Source organism: Pyxicephalus adspersus, chromosome 5 (genome assembly GCF_032062135.1).
Source record: "Pyxicephalus adspersus chromosome 5, UCB_Pads_2.0, whole genome shotgun sequence".
NCBI lineage: Eukaryota > Metazoa > Chordata > Amphibia > Anura > Pyxicephalidae > Pyxicephalus > Pyxicephalus adspersus.
In genome coordinates, this window is record NC_092862.1 from 54469992 (window position 1) to 54485889 (window position 15898).

General features: G+C 36.7%; 1 protein-coding gene across 6 annotated transcripts in view; it reads left to right on the forward strand.

Moving 5' to 3' along the window:
* Positions 1-15898, forward strand: part of ZNF236 (zinc finger protein 236) — an 81310-nt gene that overhangs the window by 14300 nt on the left and 51112 nt on the right. For 5 of the 6 annotated variants that reach the window (XM_072411535.1, XM_072411534.1, XM_072411531.1 and 2 more), the window contains 4 exons: positions 7921-8093; positions 11822-11968; positions 12553-12624; positions 15572-15778. In XM_072411535.1, coding sequence (XP_072267636.1) covers positions 7921-8093; positions 11822-11968; positions 12553-12624; positions 15572-15778 — 599 coding nt within the window. The remainder of the gene's footprint in view (positions 1-7920; positions 8094-11821; positions 11969-12552; positions 12625-15571; positions 15779-15898) is intronic. The other variant, XM_072411532.1, reaches the window with a different exon arrangement.

Genomic DNA, 15898 nt, shown 5'->3' on the forward strand with positions numbered 1-15898 from the left:
GTCTTCTTCATGGAAAAATAAGACATCCCCCTGAAAATAAGACCTAGGGCATATTTTGGCATTTCAAAAAATATAAGACAGTGCCTTATCATAGGGGAAACAGGGTATGTGTGTAAATAGGCAATCAGTGTAATGGTGCAATCAGTTGCAATGGTGCAGGTTTTATGACAGACAAGTTATCAACCAAGACCATTGGCTATGATAAAGAACTTTAATTCATAGGTAATGTTTATTATAAACCAAGTATACAGTTCAAAATGACAATGACATACCTTCTTGTGCCCCATGGTTCGTTCAGTATTTTACTTACCACCCTTGTCTACGACCACAGCCCCCAAATACAGTATACAAAGTTGGTATATAAAAATGATGGGAATCCCTCCCCCCACATCTATATGACCATGCTTTTTTTTCAGGCACTATGCCCTGCATTATGGAGAAGGAAGCGCCCATATTTGTTCCATATCCAGGTGTTTAGGTTTCCCACAGGTTTGTGGCAAATCAATGGATGGAGAACTGAGGGTTCTACAGTATGTGCCAACAGGGGATGCTTGCTGTCACAGTTGAATTGGGAATCGACAGAGAGATTTGGCCTAAGGGCCCACTCCAAATCTGTGTATAAAGTCAATGTAGGCAAAGATTACGGGAAGTGAGTGTAGTTAATAGGTAAGTTCTGTCTTAAGTACAAGAAATGGTGGAAGTAAGTGAGTTGCTGAGGATTCAGCTGTATCTGATTGTTGAGAAGGCTGGGGAAAGATGCTGAACAGAAGAAAAAGAAGGATGAGGAGTTAAGGTTAACACTGATAAGGATAGTTTAGAAGGTAGTTTGACAACCAGGAGGACATTTGGGTCTTGTGTGGGGAGGCCTGGGAGCAAGTTGTGGGATTGGATTGGACGGGTGTTCAGTTGGATGTTCTTTTGTTCAGGAAAAAGAGGCAGTAGGACAAGACAGTGGAAAGAGACTTTGGTTTAGGAGGCAATGTTAATCAAACTGCAGAATTCAAAGATGAGAGTTGGACCTGATTATTACACCAGACACAACTGCAGAAAAATCAAAAAATGTGGAATTATGGAGGGGAATAAAATAGCTGAATCGAGCAGTCTACATAATGTTCAATTCAAAACCCATAATGTACAATAACTATTTTTACTTCATAATATTTGTATTTTTGTTATCTCGTATCTCTTTAATAGAAAGACCTTGTTTGTCTTTAAAAAAACATTGAAATAGGGTTATGTGGCATACCCTAATTGATGTTTGCACCTTTAGGTGACTTGGTGACCATAGGCATACAAAATATACTCAAAAAAAAGTATTTTATCTTTACCCCATAAGTCTTTATTCCTTCTGCATTAAATCTGTTCGATGAGGTTACAGAAATTGTTTGTCCCTTGAAGAAGAAATACACTGTACCAGTGTACTTTTGTACCAATGTAGTCTTTTGTGTGCAAATTCAAGTGTTTTTATATCTAAATACTGATTTAATAAAGCTCTCTAAGACTGGAGAGGATAGACTATCATGGGAGAACGTGGGTGATCCAGAAAAGCTGGAATGGATCTGGTCCAGGACTGAAAACATTTACCATCTAGTGGTAAATGATTTTTAAATAATCCATTCCAGGTTTGCTGAAATACACAAGTTCTCCCATGATAGTCTATCCTCTCCAGTCTTGTAGAGCCTATTGAATCAGGTTCATTATGTCAGCTAAAGCTAATGAAAAAAGTCTTTCCATTTAACTCCTTTCGAACCTTAACTAACCCTTTAATTTTTAGCTTTCTTTAAAGTTTTTTTTTTACACATTCCCTTTTCTTTTTTCTCTTCTTTATTTTGTAGAATTTTTTTTTTTTTTTTTTATAAAAGAATGGATGAAAAAAACTTTCCAATGCGTGAATACCATTGCCATGCTTTGCATCTTAGACTTATTATTAAGTGTTGTTCTAGTTGATTTTTTTGACAGTGGTCAAACTAGCAAAAAAAAAATGTATGTGTCGTAATTGCCCTGTTTATTTTAAGAAACACATATTTCCTGATTTTAACAGTAAAGGATAAAAATAATAATCACAGTTGAAATGTAAAAATTGGTTTGGTTGATGCAATGTAAATACCATGCCAAAGCAAAGGTTTTTAACTTTTCGCTTTAGCCTCTTAACATCCATCTTACTCCTAAATCTGTGCTAACAGAGTGATAAAATAATATTGTGCAGAAAATGTTAAGCCCAAAGTAAATCTTTGACCTAATTAAACTTGCCGCTCAATATTTTAAATTACGGTAAATTAAACTGTACCTTCTAAATTTGTGAAATTGTATAGTGCAAATACAGCTAAAGACACTAGAGGGCACCCTTAACTAACCAAACATTTTTGTCTTTAAAGTCTCGCTTTCCTTCCTCTAGTTTTAGCAGTAGTTTCACAGAAGTACAGCACATACTTTTTTAATATATAATGTTAGGATATAATATTATAAGGAAAACTTGCCTGCTCGTGCATTACATAACAGGATATTCATTCATCTAAATAATGTAAGAATGTTACTTTTGCTGATGTCTGCAAGTTCGTGTTTGAGCATTTATTGAAGATTTTAAAAATTGTATCCTCTCCAGCCTTGCAGAGCTTTTGTTAATCAGTCCCATTATTATGTGTATCTAGATTATCGGGTCTTGGTATTACCAACTGAGCTGTTAAATTCCTGATTTTTAATAGGCCATATGAATGAAGAAAAACAAATTATTTTATTATTTAGTTTTATTAGTTTTATATTGTTTAGTTTTAATAATTGTTATTTTATTTGAATGACTTTCTTTGGTGCACAGGCTGATTTTCCAGCAAATATGTACCGCCTTCCACCCTTCCTTCCCACCCCAGGGATTGCTGGCAGTAGGGGTGGTTATTTGCCCAGAGATGCAATGTTTAAGTTGTTAGTAGCCTTTATTTATTTTTTTGATATTCTTTGGAATTTCTTCTTGGTATAAATATAATGCAGTGAATGTAGCAAATGGTATGCTTTATCCTACGTATCAGAAGAGTTAAGTAAAACTTTACAGCTATGCTAAATGTTTATAACCTTTTTTACTTGCGATTTGGCTGCTGTATATGAAATAGATTCAGAACAATATCTAACATTTCCATATTTAGAATTCAGTATTGTCATGTTTTGTGTCTCATAAAATAAATGACAATTTCATGTCAGCATTCTAATTATGAGTTGCAGAATTTCTCTGACTTTAAACTTGCTAATGGCTCTTTCGGATAGTTACTTTTTCTGCTAATGATCACAGCACAAATGGCAAAGAAGTATACACCCTGGCAAATGTTCTCAATATTCTTCTTGTGTTAAGCCAATTCTATACACAAATCTTAATTATACTGTGGCGTCATTTATTTCACTGGAGTCACTGTAACCTTGTATAACAGCAATTATATGTATCTAATGACATTTTGTTTATATGGGTACAAGGACTGAGAAGGATGTGGAAGTGTTTAGACAAACTTTATATTTTCAGAGGATTATCTGATAAATCAAATTTCCAAAATGCATAGTTTTATTTAAAGCATACCTAAACTCACAAACTAAGGTCCTTAGACCTAGTGGTTGCATTAGTTTTGTTTATTGGGCTTTTTTCTGGTATTGTCACCTACTGATTCTGCCAGTAAATACATTTTACGATTTCAAGGTTAGTTATATATAGTATAGGTTTTATATATATATATATATATATATATATATATATATATATATATAAAAAATAATAAAAAATAAGTAAGTAAGGTTCTTACCTGTTTTGTTAATATTGATGCATTTCCTGTCATATTCTGTACTATGTTCTCTGGATACTGACACAAGCTTGCCATTTTCTATACTGACTTAAGCCTTAATCTCTTCTTTGTTCTTTGTTCTTCAAATACTGATACAAGCCTTACCATGCTCCCAAGATATAGATAATAGGCCTGATTTATTAAAGCTCCCCAAGGCTGGAGAGGATACACGTTCATCAGTAAAGCTGGGTGATCCATCAAACCAGGGTTCAAAACACTTCCACACATTCCATCACAAATCCAGAAATCCATTCCAGGTTTGCTGGATCACCGAGGTTCACTGATGAAAGTGTATCCTCTCCAGCTTTGGAGAGGTTTAATAAATCAGGCCAATTGCCCCAAGTCTTACTATGCACCCAGTATATTAATATAAGTATTGCTATGTTCTTTAGATTTTAACAGCCTTACCATGTTCTTTAAATGTTGGCTCAAGCCTTACTATATTTTCTAGATATTCACACAAGTCTTACTATATTCCTTAGATTTGACCCAAACCTTACTGTATTCTTCAGAAGTTAATGCAACATTACTATGTTCTTTAAAAATTGACTTAATCCCTCCCATGCTCCCAATATATTACCACCAGCTTTGCTATGTTCCTAAGATTTTAACTTCTGTGTACACACATGCAATTTTTCTTTTCACAAAAGGTGACAGATAAACAAACGAGTGAGGTACACACAGCACCTCTTGTGTTCTATTTAGAGAGGGAGATTGGGAAACAAGTGAGTGGCACCCTGCTGAACTCTCCTTCATTGACTTGTATAGCGGTTGTTCCCTGCTCATTCAAGGATCTGTCTTAATGGATCCATGACATTGTTGAGTGACCACTGTACGCAAGTCATATATTAGCTGAACATGACCGTTCATATTGGGCGAGAGTCCCCTGACGTGTGTACGTAGCCTAAACCTTACCATGTTCTTAAGATATTGAATTAAGCCTTACTATGTTAAATAGATATTGATCTAAGATTTACTTGTTATCACATACTATCAGCATAGCAGTCTAAAGCTTCTGGTTGCTTGACTATCCTCACCCAAGATGAATGTTTGTATAAGTTTCATCTGTACTGTAGCCAAAAATGATCACTAATGATTGTTTCAGATGACAGTTACTGATCATTTCTTCAGGGCTATACATGAAAAATTGAGCAGCCTTAGCATTTCCTTACTATTAGACATACGAAATGAAGTTTCTTTTGGATAATATGCTTGTAATTTAGCTGCAATGTTTGTATGGACTGTTGGTAAAAGCACAAAAGATACTGTATACATATATATATGTTTGTATATAGGTGTATGTGTAAGAAAGTAATTTTTTTCTTTGCAGATTTAGAAAGTCACAGGTGAAATAAAAATAGGGATTGTAAGGTAACATTAATGAGAGACTATCCAAGTTGTTAAAAAAAAAAGTTCACAAACCTTTTAAATGCCAGTTCAATAGGAACTTGAAATGTGGTAGCTGCTATTGTTGACATGTTTTCAAGTATGCAGGCTCCAGTGCTGCAGTTCTGCAATACTTTACTCCCTAATGATTTATTGATCAAGAATAAGTATACAAAGCCATGGGTTCAGAGGTCATGGATTGTATTGGTTACATGCTTATTCTGGGACAATGGATCACTAAATAGACAATCCAGGGTAAGGATCGTAGCCTTAGAGCTTGTTACCCACAAAGAGAAGTCAGCAATGTCATCTCACATTTTGCTCCAACGGCATTAGTATAAGATTTGTAGAACAAATGATGCATTGACTGTCTTCCCCAGTTTAAGGATCATTCAGCACTGCAAGTCCTGAATTACTATACACGCCTGATGTGTGCACATCAAAGGCTTTTTCTCCAGAACTAAACCAGTCATTGCCTAAAGGTTAGATTTCCTGTGATTTATAATACATCCTATGATAGATTAGATCATTTTCTTGCTAGACATTTTTATAGTTTAAATTTTGTGTTTTATTCATCTGTACAAAATATAACCATGGCACCCAACTGAAAAGGATGTTCAATATTCTGTGCAAAGTTTTTATTTCAGAAACCTTTTATCTCATATTAAAATATAAAAGGAATGGAAAGGAAACCGAGAAGTTCCAAGATATCTGATTGCATGGCTATAGTATGAAATTGAATTCTGAGCTGCATATAACTAATTATGGGCCCCTGGGCTTCTGTCACAAACTGGGTATTTCAGTACTGGTTTAGGAGTAGGATGAACACGTTTTGTTTTTAAATTTAATTAAATTTTTTTTCACAGTAAGGTGCAGTTATAGTTTTAAACACAGAGGCTGCATTTTTCAGTGTCCAGCCCTGATTTTTTTCCACCCTTTGAAAGGAAGAAGGTAATATTTAACAGCACATTCACATCAAAATAACGATTTTTACTTCATGGTTATTTCAGTCAATAATTTAAAACTAAAATATATTCGCCTTATAATTAGCCTTTATGGCTTCTCCCTTCCTAATTCTTTAGCATGCTAATGAACCTTTTGAATAGAAGCTTTCAGTTTTAATTATTTACCTTATTATAGACCTAGTAGAAGTTAGAATAGGCGGTTCAGTACAGGAGAAAATTCTGTACAATTATGCAAGATTACACGTAAAGCTGGAGTTCAGTTCAAGAAATAACATGGGTATTTTCAAGCCTAAATGGAACCTCCGTTTAGAACCGTTTAGAGCATCTTTTCATTTTTTTTATGGAATCTATGGAAATGCATCAAAACACGTGTTGCCTAATGTTTTACCATGTGTTGTGATGAACTTAACATTGCATGTTATGTGCTACACTGCACATCTCACACATACGCTTATGTAATTAGATGCATTTAAAATTGAATTAAATGATCAATCCATATGTCAAAAACATATAAAAATGTTAATGAACCCTAGATATTGTTTTAGTATACATGTAATAAAGTTTTCCTTATTGTAAGTCAGTAAGTGTAACCGCATATCTGTACAAATTTTTTTCTAGTTTTGGATAAAGTTGGAAAGCACCTGGTTATCTTGTGCTGTCTGTGTCTGTGAGGGAAGGGATTTCTGATCTAGCCAGTTGTTGTCAGAACATTTGATGGGTTCCTTCACCTCATGCTTTCCCGGCTATTCTATAATTTAACATTTCCACTTACTTTTGTCAATGGTCACCAGGTCTTTAAAAAAAGAAGAAAAAGTGTATATATATATATATATAAATATATATACACCTTATATACATGTTAGGTCTGATAAATAATTTTCTGTGTATTATTTGCAGACATACAAATATATATGTAGTGTTGGCCATTTGCACTGCTTAGCCAAAAACTTAAATGATTTTCCTAATATTGTGTAGGTTTGTTTTGTGCTTTCATAACAGCTCTGCCTCCACAGGCCTGCATTCTGCCCATAGTACATCCTGCTACCTTCTCTTCCCCAGGCAACAAATGCGATGGGCACTAAAATAAAATATGATTCATCAGGCCCAGCCACCTTTTTCTTTTGCTCCATGGTCCAGTTTTGGTGCTCGTTTGCCCTTTTATAGGTGCTTTCAGCAGTGGACAGAGGTCACCATGGGTACTCATGAATCATCTGTGGCTATATTCTTCCCATACTAAGCATATTGTGATGCACTGCTTTTTCTCATGGCCAACATTACATTTTTCATCAGTTTATGCCATATATTGAGCCTTGGGCACCCATGATCTTTAAACAAGTTGCCCTTTGTTGGACCTCTTTAACTACTAACCACTGCATACCAGAAACCCCACAAGGCCTGCCATTTTGGAAATGCTCTGATCACTCAGTCACTCAGGTCCTTACACTTGACAATTTTCCTGTTTACAACACATCACCTTCAATATCTTACTGTTCACATGCTTCCTAATATATCCCACTCCTTGGCAGATGCCACTGTAACACAACAATCACTTTTATTCCCTTGATCTGTCAGATTTGATGTTTTCATTCATGGTGTATGTAGCCTCTGTTTTCCGGTTGTGTGTTTCTGGGCATCTGTTCTCAATGTAAACCTGCATGGTTTGAAATCAACATTGGTTATTTTTCTTTTTTTTTCTTTTTTAAAGTTTCATTTATTCATCTGCTAACATTTACTGTTCTGGTTTGTTATTACAGGTGAAAGACCCTTTAAGTGTAATCTATGTGGAAAAGCTTTTAACCAAAAGGGGGCATTGGCCACGCATATGGTGAAGCACACAGGGGAAAAGCCTCATGCCTGTTCTTTTTGTCCAGCAGCCTTTTCTCAAAAAGGCAATCTGCAGTCACACATACAACGAGTTCATTCAGAGGTAAATGCAAGCACATCCAGTTACTGTCTACCTTCACACTGCGCTCTGCTGAAAGTGTCAGCAGGAAATGATAGGAATAATGAGGACTGAATTGCAAAGCATTAGTCATTCAGCTGTCCTTCTTTGTGGAACAGATACAGCTATCCAGCCCAGTAGATCTCAGTTGTTTTTGTTGTTAACTCATATCCTTACACCACACATTAAGACAGAATACACTGATTAAATGCAATGTCAGACTTTTCAAACAATCTGTACATTGTGAATAGCTGCTAATAGATACGGTGATTAAATAGGTTGTGTTGTAAAATATAGGAACATGCTGAAGTGATTGCTAGACTATTGGCATCTAATATGACCTATATTGTATTCCCATTCAAGCCTATTGAAGCTGTTTAAAAGCATACAAAACATAAGACACAGCACAGTGTTTTAGCACCAAAACAAAATCTCAACCAATAAAAGCTTTTTATTGGTTAAAAGACACAGTAGAAAATTATTCTACAAAATGTCCTGAAAGGAGTCCAAAGTGATGTGCAAACCTGACCCAATTGCCCCAAAGGTGTAATTGCTAATTTCAGTTGTTTTAGTTGCAAATATTGCGTCATGATATATATATATATATATATATATATATATATATATATATATATATATATATATATATCTATCGTGTGCCAACATGCAGTAATCAGCAGGGCTCCCCAGATACTGGAACATCCACATTCTAAGCATTGCATGCTAAAGAAGAAAGGATGTCCCTGAAGTTCATTGCATTTGCAGGTGCATCTTATTTATTCTCACATCAAAGTTTAAATAGCAGTGTTTCTGAGCCTTAGGCTTCAGGGTGGGTACATCTGTAATGCTTTTGAAAACAGCATGTTTACCCTTTTCAAACACACTATTTATAGGACTGGGAATTTGACATTCAATAAAACATTCCCCAGTGGGGAAGCTGCCATTGAAACACATAGCTCTGGAAGATTCTCCACCATGTTTCAGTGTATGTCAGATTTACTGCTTTGTAAATGGACCCCTAAGAGCTCTATAAACAAATTCTTTATGCAAGATTTACACAACTTTCAACAAAGACACACTTTTCCTGTTGAATTCAGTTTGTTAGGGCTTGTTTACACGAACAATCTGGAAGTTTAAAAGCGATTTCCTCTAATGAGGAAAATAAGAATCACATAAAATCCCTCCTATTATGACCAGAATAATAAAAAGCTGTTGAAATTGTTTTTTGGTGGTCATTGTGGTTTCCTTAGCTTTGTGGGTTTTCTGTAAAAATACATTGGTTTATTGGCAGATGCCATTTTCATTTTGTCCACTAGGTGGTACTGTGTTTGTTTGATTTGCAATGAATACAGAGTGTCAATAACAATTGCACATAAACATTGTAACACATTGTATTCAAATCATGCCTAATGAATTGAATGCAATGTATTGTAATATTTGTAAGTATAATTGTTCTTTAACGTTGATATACAGAAAAAAAGGCGTGGCTCTACTGGTTCTACAAGTCCCATAACATACATCAATTTTGGTGATCACACCATGTACCAACTTGGTGGCCACAGACTTTAATGGGAATTGCCTTTTTAACAAAAGTAACTGCAGTGCTAGGAAACTACTCACACTTTTCAGGTGTTTAAACACTTTTCAAAGTAGGTGATAACCACAAACCAACCATCAAGTTTAATAAGCATTTAGGCTTCTTTCATGTTGTCTTTATGTAACACCATAGGTCAGTGCTGATGTGGCTCTCATTGTGATTCAAGTAAGCTTATAGAAAGGAATCTTTGCAGAATGCTGGATTTCATAATGTGAATTGTTCAATGACAATGCCGTCCGTTTTGTGTAAACTGAAGAGCACCCACAATTGTGAAATTGTGATACTTGCTCTAAGCACAAAGGCATTTTTATTTGCTCTGAGCACACAGAAGGTAATTTTTTAAAATGCCTGATGGATAAGCCCTAAATGAATAGACACCACAATATTTAGTGTGGATTATATTAGCAGTGAGAGCGCAGAGATGCAGTATGTAACCTGGCTCTGTTTATGTAATATGGAGGACTGCATGATTTCAGAGCTATATATGTACTGTAAGATAAATGTTTGCAATGAAAAATTTCCGTTTTAGTTCTTTCAGTATATATTTGTTTACGGCTAATGGCATTTGTAGTAGATCACACTTTGGAAGGATGGTCATGCAAGCTTCTGGTGCCGTTCAGCACTAATATTTAGTTGTTCCCAAATATTTACATGGTATAAATGATTTTCCTCATGGGATTTTTAGGCCAGCTGTGAAATGTAAATAATATTATTTTAATAACACAACTAAACACTGAAATCTTTTAGTAGTTTTGTAGATTGATTGTCATGTGTTCAAATTCAGAAAAGTTTAGCATACCACTAGCTTGAATAATGAAATGCAACATTATTGAAAGGATTAATATGAATAGTTTTTCTTGCAGTCCAGGGATCTTCTAAGCTTCTGGAGATCACAAGCAGGTTGCAAGTCTTCAAAATTATTTCTCTAGAATTTTTAAGTACACCCTAAACTTCCAAGCTCTTGTTAGGGTAGAATACCTTGACATAGATAGTGTTTTCAGATCAGACAACATCTATGGACCATCCTTTTTCAAAAGGCTTTTGTATGTTTCTAATTCTTGAATTCTTTCTACTTTCATTTGTCTTTGTTCCCTTCTGTCCCTTCCTAATAAAAATGTCTCTTTTTTTCAACAGTGACCCTGCATATGCCCCTCATGACTTTCTCTTATGGTACCTCTGTTTCATTCTCTCCTCCTACAATCTCTCTATGGGCCTGATTTATTAAAGCTTTCCAAGGCTGGAGAGGATACACTCATTAGTGAAGCTGGTTGATCCAGCAAACCTGGAATGGATTTCTTCAAAGTCATTTGCTATTTGCTAGCAAATGTTTTGAATCCTGGATCAGATTCATTTGAAGTTTAGTGAATTACCCAGTTTCAATGGTGAAAATGTATCCTCTCTAGCGGAGAGCTTTAATAAATCAGGCCCTATGTATCTTCTTCTCTTTCTATCTGACTCTCTCCTATCTTTTACTATTTTACCTGTCCCCTCTTCCTTTCTATCTGGCTGTCTTCTCTCTTCTCTCTTTCCATTAAACTCTTATCTTTTCCTACTTTCTTTCTGTCTTAAGCTACGTACACACGTCAGATTTTTATCGCCCGATAATCGGCATCGGCCAATTATCGGGCGAAAATCTGCCGTGTGTACAGTCGGTGTCGTCCATCGTCCGGACGACTGACCTGCCGGATCCACGGACGATGGACGACAGCCGATCCTAATGAAAGGGATGGGGAGAGCGCGCAGCAGGGTGCCGCTCCGTCGCTCTCCCCCTCTCCTCTCCATAGAGCATGAATGGTGCTGTATGTACAGCACCGTTCATGCATCGTGCACTCCCTTGTCGTTGGAAAGGATCGTGAAAGATCCTTTCCAACGACAAAAATTGGAAGTGTGTACGCAGCTTTACTCTCTTCTCTTCTATCTCTCGCTCTCTAAATTGTTCCTCTATCCTATTCTATCTATCCTATTCTATCCTATCTATCTGCCTGTCTCTCTCTCTCTATTTTCCCTACCAATCCCTTTTCTATTTTTCACTCCCCTTCCCCCAAGTAAAGTTTATGTAAGCTTTTGGATTACCGCAGTTACCCATTGGCTTAATATCTAATTTTCGTCCTTGCAGGTGAAGAATGGTGTTACATATAACTGCACAGATTGTAGCTGTGTTTTTAAAAGCCTTGGCAGTCTTAATACCCACATCAGCAAGATGCATGTACTGGGATCACAGACTACACCAGCCGCAACAGAAACACCAAACCACGCGAACATGGTAAATAGATGGTTGTTTCTAGTCATCTGTTACCAAATAAATGAACGGATTCACATTTATCTAAAAGCTATCCAAGTATTTTAGAGACAGACTGGGAAAGATCTATAGGAAGAAAACACAAATTCACACAAACCTGTCCAGAAAAAAAGGAAAAGTCCTGGGGGCAGTGTAATGATCTGACGTTTTTTAGGTCTAGGTTGAGCAATGTTATGATCCAACTAAATTTTAGAGTGTGTGACTTTTTTTTGGACAGGCAAGGTATATGTAATTAAATTATACACTCATCTAGACATTCATTTTATGGCTTTGGAAAAAAAAGGACAAGACATTATTGTTATAAGGAGATCTCAAGGGGAATAATAGTAATTGTCTACAAATTTCAATACAACCTATCACTGAACTGATTGTTGGGGAAAGCCTGTGGCATTTTTATTTTGCTTTTAAACATGAAGATCATTGCCCTGTATAGCTAAATTGAGCTAGATCATATCAATGTGGCACAGAGGAGCAGCATTTAAATTGTCCAGGGGTTTGCTTTAAGTATTGAACAAAATATTGAAAACATTTATTTTGTTCTTTTGAAGGATTCATCGCAGCCACCAGCAATTCCTGATGCAAACCTTCTACAGCAGTCCCCTGATGACAAATGGAAAAATGTAAGTATGCTGCTTCAAAAAGTTATGGTTGTCCAACTCGTACCACGTTTTCATTTTTATGACCTGCAGGCCACTTGTAGACATTTCATGAATCAAAGGCTTTGCATTTTATGAGGTCTGAAAATGAATTTCCGTGCTTATTAAACTTTTACTGCTATTACAAGTACAATCAATCTCCAGCTTACTGTCTTCTTTGTTTAAGCCTTTAAATGCACTTGCAATCATGCAAAAGAGATTAAATAGCCCTTTATCACATTTTCCTCACATCCCTTTGTAATTGCACCATCCACTCCCTTTTTAATAGTCTGTTATAGTATGGCATTAGGGAATGTTTAACATTGGTCTGTAAATGTCTTCAGAATTAAGGTAATTAATACCCTTAAGAACTCCTTAATGCCAAATTCTAAATGCCACTACGTATGCAGCGAGTGTATAGAAGAAAAGCAAACCTCCCTCAGTGCACTACAATGCAGAGATGTAAATGTATTTTTATGTTCTGCTATGTTGCCAAGGAAATAGAGTGATGCCACTCCGACACCGCATGCTGGGACCACTGCTAAAAGTGCCTTTGTGGTGTCTTACTGACAGAAGAACAAATTTCAGCATAGAGACTGCTGTAAAAGCTTCATGGAGACTGCAGTGTGTGAAATGTCAATAGGGCAAGGTGGGAAACATACTTGTGGTTTTGTTGACATTAAGGGCCCTTTTAGAGTGCATGAACTGACTTAAAGTGGATGTAAAGGCAATAGTTTTTGGTTTATTTTAGACAGAATAGAAAAGGAATAAACCTTCTGTCTGTGCCACATAGGTAACAAAGCATAGGGGAGCCCATTTTCCACAAATTGGTTATTATAAGTCCCTTATTGCCACACTGTGTTTGTGTTGTCCTCAATAACCTCACCGCACCCTAACAACAGTTGCTGTGTGGCACTGCCATCAAATGTTTTAAAATGGACTTAAACTGAAAAAACAAAAAAATTACCTCCCTGGCTTATGGTGGCCTTTTTGTTAAATCTCTAATCCAGTGGTTACCAACCTTTTGGACCTCACGGACCAAAACGGATTAAATTTACAAACTCCAGACTGTTCATGCACAGGAAGCCATATGTCACTCAAAAGGTATGTCACTCAAAGGGGAAGAAACTTCCCCCAGAGTGGCGTCATGATGCCAGAACCTGCCCACTCTCAGATACACAACCCGCCCTCCACCCTGAGCCTGCGATTCATAAGGGAACATGGTCTGTGGCTCTGACTGGTACACCCCCCTAGTGGGGTCCTTCTCCTGACCCCTCTGAGGGGTGCACCAGTCAGAGCTACGGACCACCAAAATTTTCTTGGTTACCACCGGTTGGCTAAATGCTAAATGCTACTCTAAACTACAAGGCACACATTAGGTATGTAGTTTAAAGCTCAGCTCTGTCAACGCACACCTGCATGCAGTGAAAATGGCGGCTCCTTAGGATTCAGCGGGACTGCAGGATGACACAGGGTAAATATGTGTCAAAATCTGCAAGTATGCTGCGCATGCGGGATGATTATGGCAGAAGCGCATCACCCGTTAAAGAGTTTGTTTTCACTTTAGGTGGAAAGCTATTTCCTTTAGTCCTTTGTAAGCTGTCTTTGTCTAAAGTGCTTCCTTTTTGCTAACCCTTCTCTTGCTTCTATCATTACTGCTTTTATGGAGATTGTCCTAGGGTGCCATCTGTCAACTAATTATCCATCCCCTTTTTATCACTGAAGCCAATGGGACAATAAACATCATCAGCTGTAACATCTCTTTCTAAAGTTTTGCCCTGCCTGCTGTCTGTAGACTGCTGTGTGGCAGAAACATCCAATTCTTCCTTAGTCAAAGCACTCTTTTCCTCAATTTCTGATGGCAGGAATGATTGTGCAACAGTAAGACCAAAATCTTCCAACTAACAAATGATGGATGGTGTATTAGTAGAGTTCTCCCTTCTCTCTTAGCCAGTTTAGGGGCTAGTCTATGGTGGCCGGTGCAGAAAAGTAGGAGGGCTGGAGCATTAGCATCAGCAAAAAAAAAAAAAAAAAAATGGGTTGTTCCTAATTTATTGTAAGCTCAGAAAATTGGGAGGGCGGTGGATAACAGTGTGGTGCTTCAAAGCACACTTTACCGCAGGAGCATGCATTGACCTACTGCAAACAAAGCAACACATTTGCCTGTGCCATTAAGACAGTTTGCACTCAAAAAACAAAACAAAAAGAACAACATAAAATAAAATGGACCTTCCCCCAAAAAGTTAACAAATGTACATTTTCTATATATTTTTTTTTTTTTTGGTATTTGATTCATGTTCAACACACAGCTACATACATTTAACCCTTTGAGGTAGATAAACAGAATAAAATTGTGTTCTAAAAAATTGTACAATGGCCCAACTTGTTCTATTTGTTTTTAATTAATGGAAGCAGTGCTTTGTCAATTAAAATGTATTTCATTTCCTGCACTATATTTCTATTTTATGTTTGGTGTTGATTTTTTTTTGCATTTTTCTTGGATTATGTGGTTAAGCCAAATAGAGTGATGGTAACTGGAAATAAATTACTTCTTCCTAACACAGTCAGTGGGCACATGGAATGGTCTACCCACAGCCTGACAAAAGGGATTAAATGTAATTTGAAAGACATAAAAGGCTAAAAAATCAAATGGAGATCAGATAAAGTTAACACTAAAAGGAAATGGGCCGAACTAGCAAGCCGAGTTGTTATTGCCTTTGCTCAGTTTCCACACGTTTGTCTTAAGGGCTTAATTTAGCCCTTTCTTTGTCCTTTTCTTAATATCCTTTTACTTAATTGGATGCCTTACTATGGAAGAAACTAATTTAACTGGTCCAGATTTCTAGTTTACTTTTTATATTTTTAATGAACATGTTTTCCTGATAACATCAGTGATGGCTTTATTAACAAGTTTTTTTTTTTTTTACCTAAGCAGACTGTAGTGTTTCGCCCTGTGCCAGCTCAGACGGACACAGCAAGTTCCTCCGCCTCTGGACAGCAAGGACAGCAGTCAGTTGTAACTGATGTCATACAGCAGCTCCTGGAGTTGTCTGAGCCTGTACCCGTCGAAAACTCACAGGCTCAGCAATCAGGACAGCCACTAAATATTGCTGTGGGAATTAACAGGGACATTTTACAGGTGAGTATGTGCACTTTAAGATAAGGGATGCTATTAAAAAAATAAAAGAAAGAAACTGCCTATGGTGCTTGCACAGTATCTGTTAGTTTTCTTATCACAATGGGATGAGAACAAAGTCCC